The sequence below is a fragment of the Halichoerus grypus genome, chromosome 13 (assembly GCF_964656455.1).
Source record: "Halichoerus grypus chromosome 13, mHalGry1.hap1.1, whole genome shotgun sequence".
Taxonomy (NCBI): Eukaryota; Metazoa; Chordata; class Mammalia; order Carnivora; family Phocidae; genus Halichoerus; species Halichoerus grypus.
Window position 1 is genome coordinate 44,547,752 of NC_135724.1, and position 25,585 is coordinate 44,573,336.

The 25,585-nt window shown below is 37.2% G+C and overlaps 1 protein-coding gene across 3 annotated transcripts in view; it reads right to left on the reverse strand.

The window, feature by feature from the left end:
* Positions 1 to 1,467: 1,467 nt before the first annotated feature.
* The window catches only part of PSMA8 (proteasome 20S subunit alpha 8), a 42,482-nt gene continuing 18,364 nt past the window's right edge, over positions 1,468 to 25,585 (reverse strand). For 2 of the 3 annotated variants that reach the window (XM_078060126.1, XM_036098172.2), the window contains exons 3-7: positions 17,626 to 17,750; positions 13,856 to 13,978; positions 5,533 to 5,652; positions 5,345 to 5,407; positions 1,468 to 1,670 (exon numbers count right to left, since the gene is read on the reverse strand). In XM_078060126.1, coding sequence (XP_077916252.1) covers positions 1,578 to 1,670; positions 5,345 to 5,407; positions 5,533 to 5,652; positions 13,856 to 13,978; positions 17,626 to 17,750 — 524 coding nt within the window. In that variant the 3' untranslated portion in view covers positions 1,468 to 1,577. Of the gene's footprint in view, positions 1,671 to 5,344; positions 5,408 to 5,532; positions 5,653 to 13,855; positions 13,979 to 17,625; positions 17,787 to 25,585 lie in introns of all 3 variants that reach the window. The other variant, XM_036098173.2, reaches the window with a different exon arrangement.

The following is a 25,585-nucleotide window of genomic DNA, read 5'->3' on the forward strand; positions in this document are numbered from 1 at the left end:
CAGTGGGAGCTGATGATTGATTATCAAAGTTGTGGGGTTCTTTTTCCAAAGTGATAAAATTTTATTTAACAGGCCTTCTGCTTGGGATACACCTTTGCTTCTGGAAAGTTAAGAGGGGCCAGGAAGTGACAGGGAACAAGATATCTTTGATTCTAAGTAAAGAGGAAGGGTATAGTATGACTCAAAGTCAAGAATCCTAGTACACCAAAACAAAACAAAGAGGAGCATATAGGGAGCCACAAAATTCCATGGTTCCAATGAAACTAGAAAGGCAGTCAGGGCATAAGTCAGAGTGGCATAGATTGTCCATCTGCCCTAGAAAATGCTCTGCAGTCTTTCTGTCTGAGGAAGTGAAATGCACCAGCAGCAGGACACAGGAATTTGGTACAAGATGAATACCAGCGAGGTGGCCTTGTTAAGGTCTTTGTATCTCTTAAAATTCTGACTCTGCTTTTTACTTTCCCCTTGCCTCAGAGCACTACAACCACCAATGGCTTAGATCTTCTTATGATAGCTATTTGTCCAAACTGATTCTTTTCTTTACTATCTACCCTGAGCTTTTCATTCCTCTGCAAAAACTCAACCTCTCTCCTTGTTTTCAAAAAGAACATTAAAAAAAGAGAAAAAAACCCCAAGGCTCTAAAATAGTAAGATATATAGGCTTTTGTTTTTATGCCTATTCATATCCTGTCTTCAAAAATATAACCTCATTACAGGCATTAAGCACATTCTTTTTGTGGGCCCTTTCTGTGGAAGGGATCACTTTTTATATTTCTTTTATTACTCCCAATAAGCCTAGTTCAATGCTAAGCACATAGTAAACCAAGGGAACAGCCAAGGGAACATGTGACAAACCTAACACACTGGACACTCTTAAGATAAAATAAAAATTGAAACTAAGAATTTTATGTATTCATTTCTCTCATTTTCCTATATATAGTACCCTATTTGGATGCCCTTATAAGCTCTTACCATACTTTATTTTAACTGCCTATTTAGATTAGGTCTTTAATATTTGTTCCATGAAAAAATAATATACTGCAACTTAAAAAATTACAAAAGTAAAATAAATATGATAAATGTTTAAAAATGAAGAAGGCTCTGATAAAATTTTGGCAATTCATCAATACAAGGATGTTTTTATCATTCATCTTAGAAGTACAACTCAAGATTCAGTTTATTTTGTAATAGCTATCTCTTTACCTGACAGTCAATACTCAAACATCAACAAATTATTAAATTTTATTTAAAATTTTTTTTACAAATTATTAATTTTCTTAAATTTACACAGATGAAGAAAAGTAACACATCAGACAAGTTATTAAGTATAGTCTCAGGCTTATGTGGAATTATGATTGCTTTCAACAATTACTGAAATTTCTTTTCAAAGAAAATCTTCATACTAAGATATGTTTGTCCATGTAGCAGACTGAAGACAGCCACAAATGTGGCATTCTCAAAACAGCACATAACTACTAAATGTAATGCCGCAAACCAACTTACTCCTTTAAAGCTTCACTAAGTAATTCTAAGGAGTACAACAAAACATTACGGGCTCCTAATGTTCTTCCTAAGAATTAGGTAGTCTTCTTGGATTTTTTCTTCTCTGCTTCTTCCTTTTCCTTTTCTATTTCAGTTACTTGTAATTCAATTTCTTTGGCACTAAACATCTGAAAAAATATTTTAAAAAGCAAATTTCAATTATACCAGTAATTTCTGAATATTTCCAATATGAAGGAACCACTTATATTTTATACATTTATATTTTCTCTTTAAACTTTAAAGTTAAGACTGGGTGGCTCAGTCGTTAAGCGACTGCCTTCGGCTCGGGTCGTGGTCCCAGGGTCCTGGGATCGAGCCCCACATTGGGCTCCCTGCTCCTCCGGAAGCCTGCTTCTCCCTCTCCCACTCCCCCTGCTTGTGTTCCCTCTCTCGCTGTGTCTCTCTGTCAAATAAATAAAATAAATAAAATATCTGAAAAAAAAACCTTTAATTTTATATCTTCAAATATATAATGAAATATATATAAGCAAAATACTTGTAACAAATATGGACAAAATCTGAACTCTATTATATTTCCACTATCATTGTGCTAAAAAAGTAGGGCAAAGTGTTATATTGCATTACATACCCTCTATCTGCATATAACTCTGAAAATATTTTAATGCAGGCTTATTCTATTCATGAGCAAGTAACTCATTACTGAACTCCCCCTCTCCACCCCACTGTGTGATTCTCTGATAGGATTTGCCTATTTTATCAGCCATTAGAATAGCCAAAGAGGTAGGGAAACGACGACTTAACGCTGCTTTGTTTACAACTCCCTCACTAAGTGTAAAGCAAAAATAGCTTTTCTTTTATATAAATCAATTTTATTATATTTAAAATTAAAGATGGGAGCAACTTGCTCAAGGTCATACAATTAAACATATCAATCTGCTGGAACTTAGGCCTATCTAACTCTAAACTTAAACCCAGGTCTATCCAATTCCAGAGGCCATGCCCTATTTGCCACACAGCATATCCTGAAACAGCATGTGGGAGGGCAGTCTAACTTTGCTGCCAGTGCACGTACCATCCTAGCATGCATCACATGACTACGTGTGTCTATCCATGTGGGTATATATGTATGTGCTGCAGTTGGAGAGGTGACCCTGGCTTTGGTGGTTTTGTGCCCTTGTGGTGTTGGCATGTCTGTCCTGAGACCCTTGACAGCAGGGGTGACAACACGGCCCAGTTGTCATCTCCACACACTGTGCTCAGCACCATGGTTACTTCTGTGGGGCCTGTGCAGGGGCACAACCTATACCTCTCTCCCCATTTCTCTTATTCCTCATATCCCTATCTATTGGTTGGCTAATAAAAGGTGGCAATGTGGGCGCCTGGGTGGCTCAGTCATTAAGCGACTGCCTTCGGCTCAGGTCATGATCCCGAGGTCCTGGGATCGAGCCCCGCGTCGGGCTCCCTGTTCGGCGGGAAGCCTGCTTCTCCCTCTCCCACTCCCCCTGCTTGTGTTCCCTCTCTCGCTGTGTCTCTCTCTGTCAAATAAATAAATAAAATCTTTAAAAAAAAAAAAAAAGGTGGCAATGTGGTGTCAAAACAGTGCAACAACACAACTCAAAAAACAAAAACCCCACTGCTCCATCCAACACTGATCTTAACACTATTTCCTCTTGAAATATTTCCTTCAAAACAAATGTGTATGTAAAATAATCCTTTTTAGTATACTTTTCATATAGTTTCCCATGCTTTAAGTGCTTTTTACACTCTCAGCTAGAGAGCTGGTGAACTGCACTGTGTACAGTTCTACCTGAGGACAATAGTGAGCCACATTTCAGATGTTCTTTAGCCAATGAATCCTCCATCACAGTACTCTGGATGATTTATTTTGTGGTTCAGCAGTTTGAACCCATAATGACTAACAACGGGTACACAAAGAAAAATGCCAGTCTTGCCACAAAGAAATACGGAAAGGTTATCACACTACGTATTACAATTTAAGTCTTACAGAGGCTCAAGACACTTTTTTTTTTTTAAAGGTATTTATTTATTTATTTGAGAAATAGCAAGAGAGAGAGAGAGAGACCGAGCACAGAGGGAGAGTGAGAGGGACAAGCAGACTCCCCACTGCGCAGAGAGCCCGATGCAGGCTTGATCCGAGGACCCTGAGATCATGACCTGGGCTGAAGGCAGACGCTCAACCGACTGAGCCACCCAGGCGCCCCTCAAGGCACTTTTAAGTGAGAAGTAGAGAAAATAGATAAAAACCAGTAAGCAAACAAGGGGTGGAGGTTTTTTGACATAATGAAGGATAATACCATGTTAGAAGCCTGGAGGCCCAATAATTATACACATGATAGCTGAACAACACTGGCTGGAAGCATATCTTGATTTCAGAAGTAGAAAGATAGGGAGATGAAATGCTCTCTATAGGAATACCTTGTTTTAATTGTGCTTTGCAAATACTGCATTTTTAATAAATTGCTGGGGATTTTCGTTGTTGTTTTTGTTTTTTTTAAGTAAACTCTATGCCCAACATGGGTCTTGAGCTCACCACCCCGAGATCAAGAGTTGCATGCTCTCCCTACTCAGCCAGCCAGGCGCCCCTGTGCTTTTTACAAATTGAAGGTCTGTGGCAACCCTATGTTGAGCAAGTATATTGACAACATTTTTCCAACGACATTTGCTTACTTTGTATCTGTGTCACAGTTTGGTAATGCTTGGAATATTTCAAATTTTTTCATTATATTTGTTATGGTGGTCTGTGATCAGTAATTATGACTCACTGACCACTCAAATGCTGGCTAACATTTTTTAGCACTGTATTTTTATTTATTTATTTATTTATTTATTTATTTATTTATTTATTTATTTTAAAGATTTTATTTATTTGACAGAGAAAGACACAGCGAGAGAGGGAACACAAGCAGGGGGAGTGGGAGAGGGAGAAGCAGACTTCCCGCGGAGCAGGGAGCCAGATGCGGGGCTCGATCCCAGGACTCTGGGATAATGACCTGAGCCAAAGGCAGACGCTTAATAAGTGAGCCACCCAGGTGTCCCAGCACTGTATTTTTTTTTAATTTTTAATTTTTTAAAAGATTTTATTTATTTATTTGACAGAGAGAGACACAGCGAGAGAGGGAACACAAGCAGGGGGAGTGGAAGAGGAGAAGCAGGCTTCCAGTGGAGCAGGGAGCCCCCCCCACATCGGGGGGGGGATCAGGACCCTGGGATCATGACCCGAGCCGAAGGCAAAGGCTTAATGAGTGACTGAGCCACCCAGGCGCCCCCCAGCACTGTATTTTTAAGTTAAGATATGTACATTGTTTTTTTTAGACATAATTCACTCTTAAGAGACTACAGTATAGTGTAAACATAAATTTTATATGCATTGGGAAACCTAAAAATTCATTTGACTTACTTTATTGCAATATTGCCTTAATAGCGGTGGTTGGAACTGAATCCTCAATATCTCCAAGGTATGCTTGTATGTGGGGCTCGGGAATAAATCTCCATAAATAATATATTATACTAATCCCATATATGACTGATTCAGTAGGGGTTCCTACTTAGAAGAATATATACTAAATGGGGTATGCCTACAAATAAATCTCAGCTCCTCTAAGTCTTCACAAAGGACCAGGGATAGGTAAGTGCTTGCAATAAGCACACAGAAATTAGTGAACGTTAGCCTACAGAAACAACAGATGTCATCATAATGTCAGTGGATGCAATGGGTGTTTCAGGCTTTTAATGAAGATTCACAGGTGTCAACATTTTGACAAGATTCAACTGTTGTCAAATTATATTATAGATGTTTTTTCCTCTTTGGTTAATGACTTACTTTCAAAGGCTGGTTTCTTCTTATTATAGCAAGTTCAATGTTTTTTCCACCAGACTGGACAACCTAATGTAGAACAAGCACAATATTAAAATTATTTCAGCAAATTTTATTTTTAGTAAGGAAATAGATAAGAACAAATCCTCTCTCCCCATGTTCTTCTGAATATGCTTTATTATTAGATCACTTACTTCTAGCAAAGCTCTTATTGCTAATTTGATAGCCTCACTGTCGTTTGCTATAGCATCTTCTGTGTAATTCTTCTCTAGAAATTCTCGGACAGTTTTAGCACTTCGGCCTATTGCATTTGCCTTGAAAAATAAAAGACAATTATTAATATCATTGCAATATGAATGAATTTATGGTTAGTGAAGTTTAGAGTTTACTGAGATATTTCTTAGTATAATTACTAAATAAAAATTGTAGTTTTGAAAACTTAGCAAACATTTCAGCAGCTCATTTTGTTACTATGCGAATGACCCGTAATGGTGGCGTGACTTATCTTCAAAAATACCAAAGCCTCATCCTGGTCAATGCCTTCTACTACTTTAATGGCTCCCAAGTCCTTGATAACCAGGGAAGACTGAAAGGGTTGAAATTCAAAAGAAGTAGAGAGGTAAGGAGGTAGGACTTTGCAATATAGTACCAAAGGAAGAAAGGAAAAAGGATAAAAAGGACATCAACCTGAAGAAGAAAGCTGTTTGCATGAATAGGACTGTGTGCATCATTCTCTTAGAACTTAGAAGAAAGTGGTCACCTAATTATTGATTCATTATCTTTGATTCTATAAGCGAGAAAAGATTCCTCTATTCCCCATTTTTCTTTGTTCTTTAGAAATTTTCATCAGATGAAGGTAGGAGGCAAATGACTGCCCTGGCTGCACAGCCGCAGGTGGTATACGGCATGTTCTTTTACTTCAGTCTAAATATCCAGGCAAGTATTACTGAAGATAATGAGGATGATAACAGTAATTCTTATGTAACAGAGCACTTATGTTCCAGGCACTATGATACGCATTTTACATGGATTATTTCCTTTAGCCATCACAAAAATAATTGAATAGTTACTATTACAAACCCCAATTCATGAATGAAGAAATGGGGGCTTGGAAAGGTTAAAACAAGCTTTGTCAACCTCAGCACTATTAACATTTTGAGCTGAATAATTTTTGTGCTGGGGGGGGCACGTCCTGTGCATTGTAGGATGTTTAGCAGCCTCTATCCACTAGACGCTAGTAGCATCCCCCGCCCTAGTTGTGACAACCAAACATGTCTCTAGATAGTGCCAAATGTCTCTTAGGGGGTACAAAATCACCCCTATTTGTGAACCAGTGTCTTAAATAATCTTGCCCAAGATCACAAAGGGGATAAGTGGAAGAGCTGAGCTTTGAAACCAAGTAGTCTGAATTGACTCCGAACTCTGAACTCTATACACTATGCTGCCGCATGCCCCTTGGCTGTGATGACCTTAGAGGAAGGAACCAGGAGAAGGGCCCATCCTCTCACTCAAGGATCCCGGCACTGAATGAGGGAATGTCTCAGTTCTAACTGGTTATGGTTCGTATTATGATTATAGGAAAGAGATCGCAAAAGAGATGTTAGGAAGTGAGCAGGAAGGCATACCTTTTGTACTGCATGACAGTATATTGTTCTGGTTAGCAGAAGATTATTTTTACTTCACAGAACTTTTTCTATTCCTTTATATTTCAGAGGATTAAAAAAACAGCTGTGAAACTTTAAATTTTGTGGCTTTGAAATTTCACTAAGATCAAAAGTAAAGACTTCAAACTGGTATGACTTTGAAGTATTATTTGCTACTAGTTTTTGGGGGGTAACTAGTTGTTGCCCAGAGAGGAAGAATATAAGGTAGGGGTTTATCCAAAAATCTCACCGAGCCCATAGAAGGTTACCTTATAAATTCCTGGTGACTTTCCTGTCCAATTCTTCTAATTGGTGATGTAAAAATTCTTTAATTCTTACCTACTTGGCTGGTTTCCTAAAATCTTCTTGCTAAGCTTATATCCCCCATCCTTCCTCCAAATCCATCACCCACCCCAGCCCACTTGAACAGACTCTTTAAGTTTTGCGATGTTTGTTTCCTGCCTGTCTATAATGATTAATGATAATTTTCTATGGCAAAGATGATTAGCAGCCAACGCCAATATCCATTCTTCCTTTGTGATAGAACTCTAGGCAATGTGACTGCTGAAAAGTTTCCTAGCCTTGGTTACCAGTAGGAATATACAGGTAGAAATAAATGGGTAGAACTTGTAGAAACCTTTGCTGCCTGGAATGCAGACAGGTTGGCTGGAGATCTAGCAGCCACTTTGAAAGCATGGGCAAAGACTAAGATAATAAAAGAGACAAATAACAGCAACTCTCTACCTTCAAACTTCTCATTATATGAGAAAAATAAATTATTATGTGTTAAGAATCATCACATCTCTGTTGTTAGAAGCCAAAAACAATACCTCACAGATAAATTTTTGTATATCTTAAAGATATACAGCACAAAAACTGATGGGGCACCTGGGTGGCTCAATCTGTTAAGTGTCTGCCTTTGGCTCAGGTCATGATCTCAGGGTCCTGGGATAGCACAGGACTCCCTGCTGCTACTCCCTCTCCCTCTGCCCCTCCACCCGGCTCGTGCTCTCTCTCTCTCAAATAAATAAATAAAATCTTTTTTAAAAAAAGACTGAAAATTGATAAACAAGATCATTTTGGCAGGAATACTTTATTTACTATTAGAATTTCTTAGCTGATGAGTAATATAATAGTTATATCCTTTGTGTGGTCTTCTACAGAAAGTATGAAAGCCTGACGATTGTTGATCTTTCCTATCTCTTTTAAATCCACTCCAATCAGGCTCTCATCACTATGAGATATTCTTATCAAGGTCAGCCATGACCTGCCCATTGCCATATCTAATCATTTCACTTTTTACCTGACCCATGAGTGGCTCTGGCTCAGCTGATCAACTCTTCTTGGGATGCCATTTTCACTTGTGATCCAGGATACCCCTCTCTGGGTTTTCCTTCTTCATAGACTATGCTGGATCCTTCCCCACCTTCCACTGGTCCAATACTCCTGATCTATATCAGGTCTTGCCTGGATTATTATTGGACAGCCTCTCAACTTGTTTGCCTGCTTCTCTTCTACCATACAATCTATTCTCACTACAGCAGCCACACAGATCCTTTAAAAATATGAGTCAGATCATGTTATTCTAATATGCCAGAACTGCAAATGGCTTTCTACATCACTCTCCTTATTTTTATTATTATTTTTTAAGATTTTATTTATTTATTTGAGAGAGCACAAGTGAGGGTGGGCATGGGAGGGGGAGGCAGAGAGAGAAGCAGACTCCCCACTGACCAGGGAGCCTGATGTGGGGCTCAATCTCAGGACCCTGGGATCATGACCTGAGCCAAAGGCAGACAGATGCTTAACTGACTGAGCCACCCAGGCACCCCTACATCACTCTCTTTAATATCCAAGTCCTATCCATGGCCTTCAGACTCTACAAGATCTAGCCCCCTCCTACCTCTGTTACTCATCCCTCACATCTCTGTTGTTAGGAGCCAAAAACAGTATCTCACAGATAAATCTTTGTATATCTTAAAGATATACAGAACAAAAATTAATGGGGTACCTAGGTGGGTCAATCAGTTAAGCATCTGCCTTTGGCTCAGGTCTTTCTGGATTCACCACAGTGCAATCATATGCTCCGCATAGAGCTTGATATCTCATAGATATGGAACATACTGCCACCTTGGAATTTTGCCCTGATTGGTTCCTCTGTTCAGAATACCATAGAAATAACTACCTGGCCTGCTCCTTCACTTTCTTCAGGCCTCTGTTCAAATATCACCTTTTCAAAGGTGCTTTCCCTGACTACCTTACCTACCAATCACACTCTATCCTCCCACTCTTATTCTCGCCCCGCCCCCTCCCCAGACTTATATTACATGTACACCATCTGTATACTTTTTTGTCACCTCTATATCCCCAAACCTAGAACAATATTTGATATGTAATTCAAATACACATAGACTGAATATTTGTTAAATTATGGATTGTTAATATATTTTACTTTGTAACTTTTGATGGTAATTATCTTTGGGAATCCTACACTATAATATCCCTAAGTACAGTGATATTAACTCACATGCTTACTGCTCTGGTACTCAATTCTTTCTTCATTTCTGGCCCCTTAGGATTTTGTGTCTTTTTTGTGAGTTCAGCTATGCATTAAAAACATGTTAATGATCATTCTAGCTTTCTACATGGTTATAGCAGGAGAATTTTTGATTAGTTCAATTTAATATAATGTGCCAAACCCCAGAACATGTTACTCCACATAAAAAAAATACTTTCTGCAATATAAAAATATATTAAGAAGAAAAAAATATTTCAAATAGGGTGTCCCCTCACCACTGGTCTGGATACTGCCAGAACTACCGGGCTAACTGATTTTTTTTTTAAGATTTTATTTATTTATTTGAGATAGAGAGCGAGAGCGAGAGAGAGAGAGAAAGAAAGAGAGAAAACGATGGGGGGGGAGGGGCAGAGGGAGAGGAAGAAGCAAGACCCTGGGATCGTGACCTGAGCCTAAGGCAGACGCTTAACTGACTAAGCCACCGAGGCATCCCTGGGCTAACTGATTTCTTGAGACTCTTCTGTTATGGAAGGGGCATCTGTATGCCCTCACTGGAAGAGAAACTGACGCTGGATATGAGTTTCCCTTCCCTGTACCAAATGCCCCACCTTCTGTGAACTTGCTGAATGCTTTCTTCACCATGATGGTATCTTACAAAACATTAGTGGTGACCAAGGAGGAACTGAGAGAATACACTTATGCCCATGGGATTCACTGGTCTTATCATGTTCTCTGATCCTAAAGAAGCCAGCCTGATAAAAACAGGGAATAGCCAACTGAAGACTCAGCTATAGCACTAGCATCTTAGGGAGCCAAGATCCTGTACGTGCCCTGACGTGGGAGCCAGTAACTAATTTCTTTCATAGCCACAAACCTAGGAATCAAGGGATAGCTGTCTCATTAAACCCCTAATGGGCCACTAATAAAATTTTTGCTTCTTGGATTGTATTAGTTTAAAGGTCCTAATTCCCAAGTTGGCAGAGTAATGGGGAAGGGAGAAGAGGCAGTGTTCTACTAGGGGATATAACAATTTCACTGAACTAGAAGCTGAGACTGCCAGTTGGCAATTTTGGACACCTCATGCCTTTGAACCAATAGGCAAATAATGGGTTACTGTGAGGATGGTATGATTTATCCTGATTATCAAGGGAAATAAAGTTACTAATTATACACTGGGACCAGGGAGGAGATGTCTAGAACTCTCATAATATTCTCCTGTAAAGTGAAAAAAGCTAATGGAAGGCTCTATAATCCATTAAGGCAGGGTCATTAATGGACCATAATCTTAAAAAAAAAAAAAAAAAGTTTGTGTTAAGTGCCAGATAACCCCAACAAACCGAAGTGCTGGTATCAGCAATTTCTGTTCTCATTTCTGCTACAGGTCATGTGGCCAGTTTATATTTTGAATTTTCTGTTTCTCCTGCCCATTTCACATGTCCTTTATCTGCACTATGTAAAACTACATCCTAGCACTGCAAAGTGTTGTCACAACATGGTACCCGAGCTGCGTCCTCAACAGCCTATTGTATCACTTTATCAGGCTACTGGTATAGTAGGTCAGAATAAAAAACAAAACATAGAAATGAAAGAAAAACCAAAGACCTTGTCTCATGGCTAAAGTGCTATATATAGTCTCCCCAAAACAGAAATTAAACCAGAAGATTTTATTCTATTTTTCAAGACTAGATATCAGAATTTATGTAACACACATAGAGAACCATTTGGCCTAAGCGTGATGTAATGGAAGGAACACTGTACTAATAAAGCAGAAGACCCTGAGTTCTAATGACAGTTTTGTTATTAACTAGTGGTGTGAACTTAAAAAAAAAAAATCACTTAACTCCTGAGTCTCACTTACCAAATATGTAAAATAAAAAAGTTTTCAAATGTCTTTTGTTATATATTTTTTTAAAGCTGCATTTGATTTCAACCAAAATCTTACAAGAAAGTACAATATGTGAAATCAGTTAAATGATGATATATGGCCTTCAGACACCACAGCAATGCATAGTTTCAGACCTAGATGATAAACAAATTCCCAACAATGTAAAAATTCCCTAATTTTGGGGTGGCTGGGGGGCTCAGTCGGGTAAGTGTCTGCCTTCAGCTCAGGTCATGATCTCAGAACCCTAGGTTTGAGCCCCATGTTGGGCTCCCTGTTCAGCGGGGAGTCTGCTTCTCCCTCTCTGTCTGTGGCTCCCCCTGCTTATGCTCTCTCTCTCTCAAATAAATAATAAATAATAAAAAAAAATAAAAATTCCATAATTTTCCTAACTAGTTGACTTTACAATAAAATAAAAATGCTTCAGGCGCCTGGGTGGCTCAGTTGGTTAAGCGACTGCCTTCGGCTCAGGTCATGATCCTGGAGTCCCGGGATCGAGTCCCGCATCGGGCTCCCTGCTCGGCAGGGAGTCTGCTTCTCCCTCTGACCCTCCCCCCTCTCATGCTTTCTCTCTCTCAAATAAATAAATAAAATCTTTAAAAAAAAAAAAATAAAAATGCTTCTCTGTATGACCCTAGGGAGCAACCAAATTAAAATGGAAAATTATGTAAACTTGGAAATTGCTATGTTATGATATTGAAATGAAGTATAATGATGTAATGATTAATACAAACAGAAGATGGCACACTTTATTTTATTTTTTTTTAAAAGATTTTATTTATTTATTTGACAGAGAGAGACACAGCGAGAGAGGGAACAGAAGCACCGGGAGTGGGAGAGGGAGAAGCAGGCTTCCCACCGAGCAGGGAGCCCGATGCGGGGCTCAATCCCAGGACCCTGGGATCATGACCTGAACCGAAGGCAGACGCCCAACGACTGAGCCACCCAGGCGCCCCGAAGATGGCACACTTTAGAATATTTAGAGAAAGACTGAGGGTAGTAACTTGTTGTGTGTAAGGTATAGATTTGGGAGGCATAAGAAATCTAGTACATGTAAAAGCTATCTTAAATTGGCACAAAAAAGTCTGGTACTTGCAGTAGGTAAATTCATAGTTTCTGATTACCAATTAGTTTGTCTAGTTAGCTTAAAAGAAGATGTACAGCTAACACAGTATCCAGGTCTTGATGGCAAGAATATAATCCACTGTTTTACTAGCCTGGTTAATTGGTTTATAAAACAGTATGAGTGTGGTCAGCTCAAATCAATTCCTTTAGTTAAAACAGGCATAAAGACCAAGGCGATATTTCCCATTAATTTATTTGGCTTTTAATAACAGTAAAATAAACACTTCATGAAATTATTTAAAGCCTAGGTATTTAAACTTTTTTTTAAGATTTTATTTATATATTTGAGAGAGAGAGAGAGAGAAAACGAGTGAGGGGGAGGGGCAGAGGGAGAAGAAGAAGCAGGCTCACCACTGAACAGGGAACTCGATGCAGGGCTCGATCCCAGGACTCCGGGATCATGACCTGAGCCAAAGGCAGAGGCTTAAGAGATTGAGCCGCCCAGGCGCCCCTTGACACTTTTAATAAAGTAAAAATTATTTAGATTCTATAATGTACTTCTATTTTTATATATTAAAATATACAAAAATTTGTTTCTGGAAATTGCTACTAGTTTCCCTAGACCCTAGACTTTTGTATTAGATTTGAATGTACCATTAAACAAAGTATTGGGGTAATGAAAGAAGAATAACAACTTACCCAGAAAACAAACTATATTTCAGGAATTATATAGAGACAATTGTAATGTACTGCCATATAAATAGAGAGTCATAGTTTGGGGTACTCCAACTCTCTTAGAATAGAGAATGCGTTCAATATTTCACTATGGGGTTTAAATGCTCATTTAATTCTATATTAAAAGCAAAGACTATTTCTACTCAAAGCAAGTATCTGTATGATGCAGTACTTATTTGGAAGAATGAATGATGAATAGGAATTGGATATATCTCTTATTTGGCCACTTATATATACTTAGGTTTGTCACATCTTTTCAAAGTAAGGAAAAGACCCTTTGATTAATAAACCCAAGTGTTGGGGTGCCTGGGTGGCTCAGTCAGTTAAGCATCTGCCTTCAGCTCAGGCCATGATCCCAGCGTCCTGGAATTGAGTCCCGCATCGGGCTCTCTGCTCCTCAGGGAACCTGCCTCTCCCTCTGTCTGCTGCTCCCCCTGCTTGTGTTCTCTCTCTGTCAAATAAATAAATAAAATCTTAAAAAAAAAAACCAAAGTGTTTTTCTATCCATCAAAAATCATCATAGTTTCTGACTAGCTAAATGGTTACATAAAGTTTGTACCACCATCAATACTTTAATGCAACATAATTTTTGTCATGTCCCTGAAAGTGATAAAACATTTACTGTGAATACATGTATTCAACTTCTAAAATATATTAACAAATTCAAGACTTACCTTCCAAGCATGGTAAGTACCAGAGGGATCAGTCTGATATAATCTTGGGATACCATCGTCATCAAAACCTACAATTAAGGCAGAAATGCCAAAAGGCCTTCGTCCATTGCTTTGTGTATATTTCTGAAAAATAAAATGTTTTTATAACTACTTTCTGTATGAGGCCATACAAAGAATAGTACTATTATTTATCAACTAAGAAATTTTAATAGCAGGGGCGCCTGGGTGTCTCAGTTAGTTGAGTGTTTGCCTTCGGCTCAGGTCATGATCTCGGGGTCCTGGGATCGAGCCCCCCATGTAGGGCTCCCTGCTCAGTGAGGAGTCTGCTTCTTCCTCTCCCTCTGCCCCCTGCCCGCCTGTGCTCTCTCTCCCTCAAATAAATAATCTTAAAAAAAAAATTTTTTTTTTTAAAAGATTTTATTTATTTATTTGAAGAGAGAGACACAGCGAGAGAGGGAACACAAGCAGGGGGAGTGGCAGAGGAAGAAGCAGGCTTCCCGCCGAGCAGGGAGCCCGATGCGGGGCTCGATCCCAGGACCCTGGGATCACGACCTGAGCCGAAGGCAGACGCTTAACGACTGAGCCACCCAGGCGCCCCAATCTTAAAAAAATTTTTAATAGCAAAGCATTCCTGCTAAAATGTTATTAAGATCCTCTTCCTGACTTTTTCTGAACTTCAATCCATGATGAAATTTTAATGAAATTAATGTATACAGTGTGTAAAATAAAATAGTAAGTTTGCTTATATATGGTCTTAACTGTTTTCTTGTTGCTTTATATATCTTTTGGTAACAGAATTGGATTATAATCTTGTTAATATAGCAGAGAACTGTATATGTACACCATTTTGGTTCCTACCTAGTAAAGCTGATTTTAGTGAGCTGTACTTTGGAAGCAAGTTCTTGAGGTTTACTTTGAGAGACACTACAATTGTTACTATTATAATCAATATTCTTACTTGATACTATTATTATCAAGTACATTCTGTTCACTGTATACTGAGTTATCTCTACATAAAACCCAACTAAGACACTTCTTTCAATCACCAAACAAGGAAACCTTTGTCTCTCTGGAAGAAAAAGCATGTTTTTTCTTCCCGGACAGCAGGGCACTGGAAACCAATTGTATTTCTTTTTACTTTAGTGCCAAGAACTTCCCGGATTGTGCTCCAACAAGTGGAATTCACACTAATTCTGAGACTGGTGCTCCTAGAAGTTGTGCAGAGGGCAGCCCTGACAGAAAGCTCAAGCTCATGCCTCTTTTTTCATTTTTATATTTTATTATTATGTATTTTTATTAGCCACCTCCAATTTTGAATGCAAATAGCTGGGCTACAAATGTAAACAAACTCTTAAAGAATGTGGAACACTACATCAAAAAACTAATGATGTATTGGTGACTAACATAACATAATAAAATTAAATTAAATTAAAAAAATAAAAGAACAGGGTTTATGTCTTCATTCTTCTGTATTTCCTAATATTCCTAGTTCACACAGAGGTATGAAGTAGATGCTTTTTAAATATACCTCAGAGCAGAGACCCTTTTATTTGTTTAATCAACCATGTTTTTTTTTCTTTAATGAAAAAGTACTTGCACAGGGTTAAAATAATGTAAAAGTACAAAAGGTGTACATTTTAAAGGATCTCTTTTGTTGCAGAGCCCCAGACCCCTTCCTAGTAGCAACCACACTGTTACTGGTTTACAATATTAAATGTTCTATGCGGAGCCTTTATACTTCTAGAAGACAAACTAAAAACTACAGTTGGGAACCTTGTATACACAATGTTCTACACCTTGCTTTTTTGGTGGATACAGTGTGGAGCTCAGCAGGAAGCTTGAACTCAGGACCTTGAGATCGAGACCTGAGCTGAGATCAAGAGCTGGATGCTTAGCCGACTAAACCATGCAGGCACCCCAGTGGATACCCTTTTAACTACTAAGAAAATCAAAGCAAATAAAAAAGTAAAGTAGAATAATATAAAAATGTTGAACTTACTTGCAACATAAATTAAATGGAAAACAAAACAAAACAACACCAAGGTATCTTTTTGTAAGTATGTAATTTAAAACTTTAATATCTAGAATATATAGTTTATTAAAAAAAATCTCTACATGGACAAATGGCAAAATCCATGCCAGAAAGTGTTCTAAATGCTTTAAATGTATTAAGTCATTTAATCCATAATGCAACTCAACAAAGTAGGTATTATTGAAATGTTTATTCTATAAATAAGAAAATTAAGACAAAACAGGCTAAATAGTATGCTCATGGCACTAACTAGGATGTAACAAAGCCAGGATTCAAAACGCCCAAATTCTGGCTCCTGAAGGCACATTCTTAATCACCAGAGTGCCTGTCAAAGGGAAAGATAGTTTACACTAGAAGAAATGAAAATAGCAAACCAACATGTGGGAAAAAAATCAGCCTCACTACTAATTATAAAATACAAATTAAAACAACTATTATAGTACTATGTTATACTTATTTGCAAAATAAAAGAAAAATGAAAACCCAAGGCTGATGATCCTTCAGGGATACATTTATGCATTGCTGGCTGCACAATAAAAATTGGTTCAATCTTTTTAGCAAGCAATTTAGCTACATATAACAAGAGTCTTAAAACCAATTACAATCTCTAATCTAGTAATTTCATACTGAAAATTAATTTAACAATATAATTCAAAAAAGAAAAATAAAGGCTGTGACAGACAGAGTAATGTTATTGAAGTACTAAACCAAGAAAGACAATGAGAAGGGGAAAGAAACTGGAAACAATCTAAATAATTACCAGTGAGCAACTGGAAACAGTATTATATGGTTAGTAAGAATGGTAAGTATGCATAAGGATTATGCTGACATACATAAAGGACACATAAAATGATAGAGAACAAATATACAAATACAAATACAAATATACATAGTGACTATACTTAATGTCAAACCATGCATCTATATGTATGAATTCAGAAATCATATCCAGAGGTGCCCGGGTGGCTCAGTAGGTGGAGCATCGGACTCTTGATTTCAGCTCAGGTCATGATCTCAGGGTTGTGAGATTGAGCCCTGTGTTGGGCTGTGCTGAGAGTGGAGCCTAGTTAAGATTCTCTCTCTCCCTCTCCTTCTGTCCCTCCCCATTGCACTCTCTGTCTCCCTCTAAAATAATCAATCAATCAATCTTAAAAAACGAAACATGTCATATCCAAACCTGATCAGTTGTGTTTAGGTTTGTAGGTGAAAGAACCATGGGTATTTCTTTAGTAAACATGTAAAAAAAAAAAAAAGTTTTCATTACTGTATCTCTAGAGGTATAGAAATCCTCTTAAAATATGAGATTTACTGTCTTTGAAATTTTAAAGATTTTATTTATTTATTTTGAGAGAGAGAGAGAGAGAACATGAGAGGGGAGAGGGTCAGAAGGAGAAGCAGACTCCCCACTGAGCAGGGAGCCCGATGTGGGACTCGATCCTAGGACTCCAGGATCATGACCTGAGCTGAAGGCAGTTGCTTAACCAACTGAGCCACCCAGGCACCCCTGCCTTTGAAATATTAATATAATTCCTAGAACTGATAGTAATTGAGATTTCTAATGCTCAAATCAATGTAGTCCACTGGAATAAGAGTGTATGAAGTAAGTGTGAGAAGGAATAAGGAGTTTAGTAGACTTAACAGATTAAATGACTGGAGTTATTGTAGTATTCCCATGGTAGGAACCATAATGATGGCAAAAGAAGAAAACCTTTCAAAATCTGTTGGAATAGTGTCTTACCTGCTTTAAGGTTGCTATGAAGCGAGTTATATATTCTACAGTGACTGGGTCCTCAACTGTGAGCTTATAACTCTGGCACTCCACACGGGATCTGTTTATTACTACTCTAGCATCAGCAGTCAGTCCTATAAAAGTAGGCAATACATTACAAAAAAGAATGACTCTTTTCTTGTCCAAAGGTTTTTTTTTTTTTTAGCTACCATGAAATCTTTCTTATAATGTCCATTTGTTTTTTTCAATATCTGTCCATTATAAATAATTTATAAAACAGAATATCACTTGTCCAACATTTAATACTTAATCTGATGCATTCTTATTTACTTTTTAAAGAAATGGTTTTAGGGGCGCCTGGGTGGCTCCGTCGGTTAAGTGACTGCCTTCGGCTCAGGTCATGATCCTGGAGTCCCAGGATCGAGTCCCACACCAGGCTCCCTGCTCAGTGGGGAGTCTGCTTCTCCCTCTGACCAACCCCCTCCCCGTGCTCACTCTCTCTCAAATAAATAAATAAAATCTTAAAAAAAGAAAGAAATGGTTTTAAAAAGTAATAGTTAAACACTAAGTTAAGTAAACTATTTTCCCAAAGATCAAAATGGTTTAACTCACAGTGGTTGGTCTGGTTATGAGATTTTATTAAACATTTTCTAAAAATCTCTGTAGTCATATTTTTTAAAACTATTTTTGGGGAAGATATCAAAGGCAGACTGATCAAAGGCTGATGGTTTATCCTGGTTCCAAAATCAATATTATTTATATTATGAATATTATTATTCATTACCTAAATCATTAAGTAAGCTGTATTTCTCCTTATGAAGACAGTATTACTTCATTATCAAACACATATCCATTGAATTCAAACTGCATTCAATGTAACTGTGACATGTAATTTCTCTCAGCTTTTCATCCAAGATTAAGGGTTTGAAAATCAAGAATGTTAAAACAGAAAAAGAAAAGTCTTCCTTTTGCCATACCAAAACATCATGTAATGAATTTTCAACATTTCCATAAGGAAATAGAATGATTCTATAAAAACAACAACTGACCCAAAACTTAAATACAACAGTTGCAAACATTTCTATTAAAGACTTCTCTGGCATTTGACCTTTACGTGGCCATTTTGTTTCTTTCCCCACTCTCTTAATAGCACACTGCCAGGAAAATGCATTCACAAAATCTCTGTAACAGTCATGTCTCACATAACCATCAGTCTTTTCACAAACTCATCTTCCACTTCCACACCATTTCAAATTGTGTTTCTACAAATGGAAGAATTGTCAGTCCCTGAAGATAATGGTAGTCAACAATGAAGAACCTGTCACAATATGCCCCTAAGAATCACCCTAACACTCATGGGTCGGGGGCAAATTTTAATCAGATAGTTAAAGAGGGAGAAACTGATTCTATTCTCTCTGCAAAATATGAGAAGCACCTGGCTGGCTCAGTTGGTAGAGCATGTGACTCTTGATCTTGGGGTTGTGAGTTCGAACCCCATGTTGGGGGTAGAGTCTACTTTAAAAAATAGTTTAAAAAAGTTATTTAAAAAATGTTATATGAGAGAAAGAAATGGAAAGAGATTAACTTTACCTATCCTATGGATTAAAAGCTATACTCAATTAGAAAATGTGATCAGAAAGGAGATTTCTAAGTTATATCCCCTTTACAACGTAAATATGATCCCAAACTACAGAAACGTGAAAGTATATTTAAAGAGTAGTGACATAACTGATTCAAGAAAAAAGTGATAAATTTGCCAAACCATATAAGTAATACATTTGTGTGATTGTGTTTAACATAAGAAATAGCAATTACACTAATCAATACTAAATAGCTAGGAAAAAAAGAACAAGTTCAATTTACAGATAGCATTGAAAATTGCAATTTCACATTCCATAGGTTACCATTTAGTTTTGTTGTTTCCTTTGCTGGCAGAAGCTTTTTATTTTGTTTTTTAAAAGATTTTATTTATTTGTCAAAGAGGGAGAGAGCACATAAGCAGGGGGAGCTGCAGATAGAGGGAGAAGAAGGCTCCCTGCTGAGCAAGGAGCCTGATGTGAAACTCGATCTCAGGACCCTGGGATCATGACCTGAGCCAAAGGCAGATGCTTAACTGACTGAGCCACCCAGGTGTCCCTAGAAGCTTTTTATTTTGATGAAGTCCGAATAGTTTAGGTTTGCTTTTGTTTCCCTTGGCTAAGGAGACATATCTAGAAAGAAGTTACTACAGCCGATGTCAAAGAAGTTACTGCCTGTGTTCTCCTCTAGGATTTTTATGGTTTCAGATCTCACATTTAGGTCTTTAATCCATTTTGAATTTATTTTTGTGTATGGTGTAAGAAAGTGGTCCAATTTCATTCTTCTGCACGTTGCTGCCCAGTTTTCCCAATACCATTTGTTGAAGAAACTGATGTCTTTTTTTTTTGAAGGCAGTCTTTTCCCCATTGGTTATTCTTCCTTACTTTGCCAAAGATTAATTGACCATATAGTTGTGGGCTCATTTCTGGGTTTTCTATTTTGTTCGACTGATCTGTATGTCCGTTTTTATGCTGGTACCATACTGTTTTGATCACTACAGCTTTGTAATATAACTTGAAGTCCAGAATTGTGATGCCTGCTTTTCTTCTTCAAGGTTTCTTTGGTTATACAGGGTGTTTTGTGGTTCATACAAATTTTAGGATTCTTTGTTCTAGCTCTGTAAAAAATGCTGTTGGTATTTTGATAGGAATTGCACTAAATGTATAGATTGCTTTGGGTAGTATAGACATTTTAAATATATTTATTCTTCCTACAGAATGGAAGATATTTGCAAATGACCTATCTGATAAAGGTTAGTATCCAAAATAAAGAACTTATAAAACTCAATACCCCAAAAATGAATAATGCAACTAAAAAATGGGCAGAAGACATGAATAGACATTTTTCCAAAGAAGACATACAGATGGCCAACACACACATGAATAGATGCTCAACATCACTCATCATCAAGGAAATACAAATAAAAACTACAATGAGCTATCATCTCACACCTGTCAGAATGGCTAAAATCAACAACACAAGAAAGAGTAGGTGTTGGCGAGGATGTGGAGAAAGGGGAACCCTTTTGCACTGTTGGTGGGAATGCAAACTGGTACAGCCACTCTGGAAAACAGTATGGAGGTTCCTCAAAAAGTTAAAAATACAACTACCCGGGCGCCTGGGTGGCTCAGTTGGTTAAGCGACTGCCTTCGGCTCAGGTCATGATCCTGGAGTCCCTGGATCGAATCCCGCATCGGGCTCCCTGCTCAGCAGGGAGCCTGCTTCTCCCTCTGACCCTACCCCCTCTCTTGTGCTCTCTCTCATTCTCTCTGTCTCAAATAAATAAATAAAATCTTTAAAAAAAAAAAAAAAAAAAAATTCCAACTACCCTATGATCCAGGAATCGCACTACTAGGTATTTACCCAAAGAATACTAATTCAAAGGGATACATGCACCCTGATGTTTATAGCAGCATTATCTGTAATAGCCAAATTATGGAAATAGCCCAAGTCCCATCAACTGATGAATGGATAAAGAAGATGTGGTATATATATATACACAATAGAATATTACTCAGCCATAAAAAGAATGAAATCTTGCCATGTGTAATGACATGGATGGAGCTAGAGAATATTATGCTAAGTAAAATAATTTAAGTCAGTCAGAGAAGACAAGTATAATATGATTTCAATCATATGTGGAACTTAAGAACAAAACAAACGAGCAAAGGGAAAAAAAGAGGGGCAATCCAAGAAACAGACTCTTAACTACAGGGAACAAACTGATGGTTATCAGAGAGGTCGGGGGATGAGTGAAATAGGGATGGGGATTAAGAAGTGCACTTGTGATTAGCACTGGGTGTTGTTAGAAAGTCATTGTTAGTCAACAATGAAGTCAACAATGAAAAACCTGTCACAATATTGTATACCCGAAACTAATAATACACTGTATGTTAACTAACTGGAATTTAAATAAAAACTTAAAAAAAATTGCAATTTCACTGTTTATAAATAAGCAATCTATAGAAGAAATAAGTTCTCCATCTAGTGCTTTTATTTTTTAAAAGATTTTATTTATTTATTTGAGAGAGAGAGCGAAAGAGAGAGAGAGCACAAGCAGGGGGGAGGGGCAGTGGGAGAGGGAGAAGCAGACTTCCTGCTGAGCAGGGAGCCTGCCGAGGGGCTTGATCCCAGGACCCTCAGATCAAGACCTGAGCCGAAGGCAGATGCCTAACTGACTGAGCCACCCAGGTGCTCCTCTAGTGCTTTTGAATTCATACCACAACATTATCTTGAAAATCTTGAAAATACTTACACAATGTAAAATTTCTACTTTTAAATGGAATTCTACATGGCACATGAAAGAATTATTTTTTTCAAATTCTTTGATTTTTTTTCCTAAGGGCTGTTTTCTAAACATTAGAAGTACAATATAGCAACAACATTGACAAAAGAATGTGATTTTTTTCAAGATGAAACTATATATTTTTTTCTGATATGTATTCATTGTAAAATATTCCAACAGAGGGAATAAAAGCTACCATATAATTCCAAAAGTTATAAACAAAACAATATTATACATATTATTCAGTAACCTACTATTTTTAATATATATTGTGAATACTTTGCCATGTCAATACGTATAGATTCTATGACCTTTTTTTTAAAATTTAAATTCAATTAGTTAACATACAGTGTAGTACTGGTTTCAGAAGTATAATCTAGTGATTCATCACTTACATATAACACCCAGTGCTCATCCCAACAAGTGCCCTCCTTAATGCTCATCACCCATTTAGCCCATCCCCCCACCCCTTCCCCTCCAGCAACCCTGTTCGTTCTCTTAACTATAGAGTCTCTTATGGTTTGCCTCCCTCTGTGTTTTTATCTTTATTTTTCCTTTCCTTCCCCTATGTTCATCTGTTTCGTTTCTTAAATTCCACATGAGTGAAATCATATATTTGTCTTTCTCTGACTGACTTATTTCACTTAGCATAATACACTCTGGTTCCAGCCACATCGTTGCAAATGGCAAGACTTGTTTTTGATGGCTGAGTAAAATTTATATATATATATATATAATCACTCTCCTTTATCCATTCATCAGTCAATGGACAATTTGGGCTCTTTCCATAATGTGGCTATTGTTGACAGCGCTGCTATAAACACTGGAGTGTGTTTGCCCCTTGGAATCAGCATTTTTGTATCCTTTGGATAAATACCTAATAGTGCAACTGCAATTTTGAGAAACCTCCATACTGTTTTCCAGAGTGGCTGTACTGGTTTGCATTCCAACCAACAGCGCAAAAGGGTTCCCCTTTCTCTGCATCCTCGCCAACATCTGTTGTTTTCTGAGTTGTTAATTTTAACCATTCTGACAGGTGTGAGGTGGTATCTTATTGTGGTTTTGATTTGTATTTCCCTAATGATGAGTGATGTTGAGCATTTTTTCATGTATCTGCTGGCCATCTGTATGTCTTCTTTGGAGAAATATCTGTTTAGTCTTCTGCCCATTTCTTAACTGGATTATTTATTGTTTGAGTGTTGATTTTGATGAGTTTTTTATAGATTCTGGATACTAGCCCTTTATCTGATAGGTCATTTACAGTATCTTCTCCCATACCATCAGTTGCCTTTTAGTTTTGTTGATTGTTTCCTTCACAGTGCAGAAGCTTTTTATCTCGACAATGTCCCAATAGTTCATTTTTGCTTTTGTTTCCCTTGCCTCCAGTGATATGTCTAGTGAGAAGGTGCTGAGGCTGAGGTCAAAGAGGTTGCTACCTGTTTTCTCCTCTAGGATTTTGATGGTTTCCTGTCTTACATTTAGGTTTTTTATCCACTTTGAATTTATTTTTGTGTATGGTATAAGAAAGTGGTCCACTTTCATTCTTTTGCAGGTCGCTGTCCAGTTTTCCCAACACCATTTGTTGAAAAGACTTTTTCCATCAAATATTCTTTCCTGTTTTATTGAAGATTAGTTGACTATATAGTTGTGGGCTATGCCTCCTTTTTTAACTGCTACTAAATAATAAGAATGATAACATGGTAGTAGTAGTAATTGTAGTGGTAATATTAATAATATATGCCAGACATTGTTATAAATGCTTCTTATCTATTAACTCATTTAATTCTTGTAACAAATCAATAAGGTACATACTATCATTAGCCTCATGTTAAAGAAGACTAAATTGAGGCAAAGAGCAGTTAAGTACCTTGCCCATAGTCACAGGTGTAGTGGGCAAGAGAGTCTGGCTTAGAACCCAGTTGGTATGGTTCTAGAGCCTATACTTTTAAGCAGCTGCTTGGATATGCCATGGTTGATTATGCTAGTTCCCCAATATTAGACATTTAGGCATTTTCCAATTACAAAAATAAATTAACATGTGGGGAAGTGTATTAGTAAATGCTTATTTTGCTCTGCTAAAAAGTCATATTCATATTTTAAAATTATTTTTAAAGTCATAAAAGTATGCATACTAGAAGTTAAAGCATTCCATATCATTTATACTAAGATGATTTCTTTAAAATTTTTTTATTGTAGTAAAATGTACATAACATAAAATTTATCATTTTAACCATTTCTAAGTTTAAAAACAGTTCAGTGGAGTTAAGAACATTTACACTGTTCGAAAAATCATCACCATCCATCTCTAGGACTTTATTTTCCCGAACTGAACTATGAGCCCATGAAATAACCTTCCATTCCCCCTCCACCACAGCCTCTGGCAAACACCATTCTACTTCCTGTGTCTGTGAATTTGACTAGTCCAGGTATTTTCATATAAGTGGAACCATATAGTAATTATCCCATTATGACTGCTTATTTCACTTACCATAATGTCTTCAAGATTCATCCATGTTGTAGTATGCGTCAGATTTTCCTTCCTTTTTTAGGGCTGAATTATGTTCCATTGTATGTATACAACACATTATGTTTACCCATTCATCCACTGATGGATACATGGGCTTTTCCATCTTTTACCTATTGTGATTAATACTGTTATAAATATGGGTATACAAATATCTCTTTGAGTCCCTGCTTTCAGTTCTTTTAGATATATACCCAGAAGTGGAATGGTTGAATCACATGGTAATTCTATGTTTAATTTTTTAAGAAATCACTATATTGTTTTCAATAGTGACTATACCATTTTACATTCTCACCCACAGTGCACAAAGTTTGGAATTCTCCACAGTCTTGTTAATCCTTATTTTATTTTCTTGATAACAGCCATCCTAATGGATGTGAAGTGGTAATTTATTGTGGTTTTGACTTGCATTTCTCTAATTAGTGACATTGAGTATTTTTTCATGCATTTATCAGCCATTTGTATATCTTCTCTGGAGAAATATCTATTTAAAGTCTTTGCTCATTTTTGAATTGGGGTGTCTGCTTCTTTGCTGTTGTGTTCTAAGCATTCTTTATATATTCTGGTAATTAATCCCTTATCAGATATAGTTTTGCAAATATTTTTCTCCTATTCCACAGACTCAGCTGAAGCCAAGAGTTGGGACACTTAACTGACTGAGCTGCATAAGGAGCTAAATGGGAAGCGTTGGGTATATGATGTTGCTAAAATTCTTATGAGTGGAACTTAACCTAAAAAGGTATTTTGAGATTTTAAATAAATGGGGCATTTACATTTATTTGTGTCTTCTTCAGTTTCTTTCAGCAATGTTTTATAGTTTTCAGTGTACAAGTCTTTTGCCTCCTTGGTTAAGTTTATTCCTAAGTATTTTATTCTTTTTGATGCTACTATAAATAGAATTATTTCTCTTAATTTCCTTTTCAGATTATTCACTGTCAGTGTATAGAAACACAACTGATTTTTTTTGTGTTGACACTATTTCCTCCAACTTTGTTCAATTTATTACCTCTAACAGTTTTGTGTGTGTGTGTGTGTGTGTGTGTGTGTAATCTTTAGGGTTTTCTATATGCAAGATCATGTTA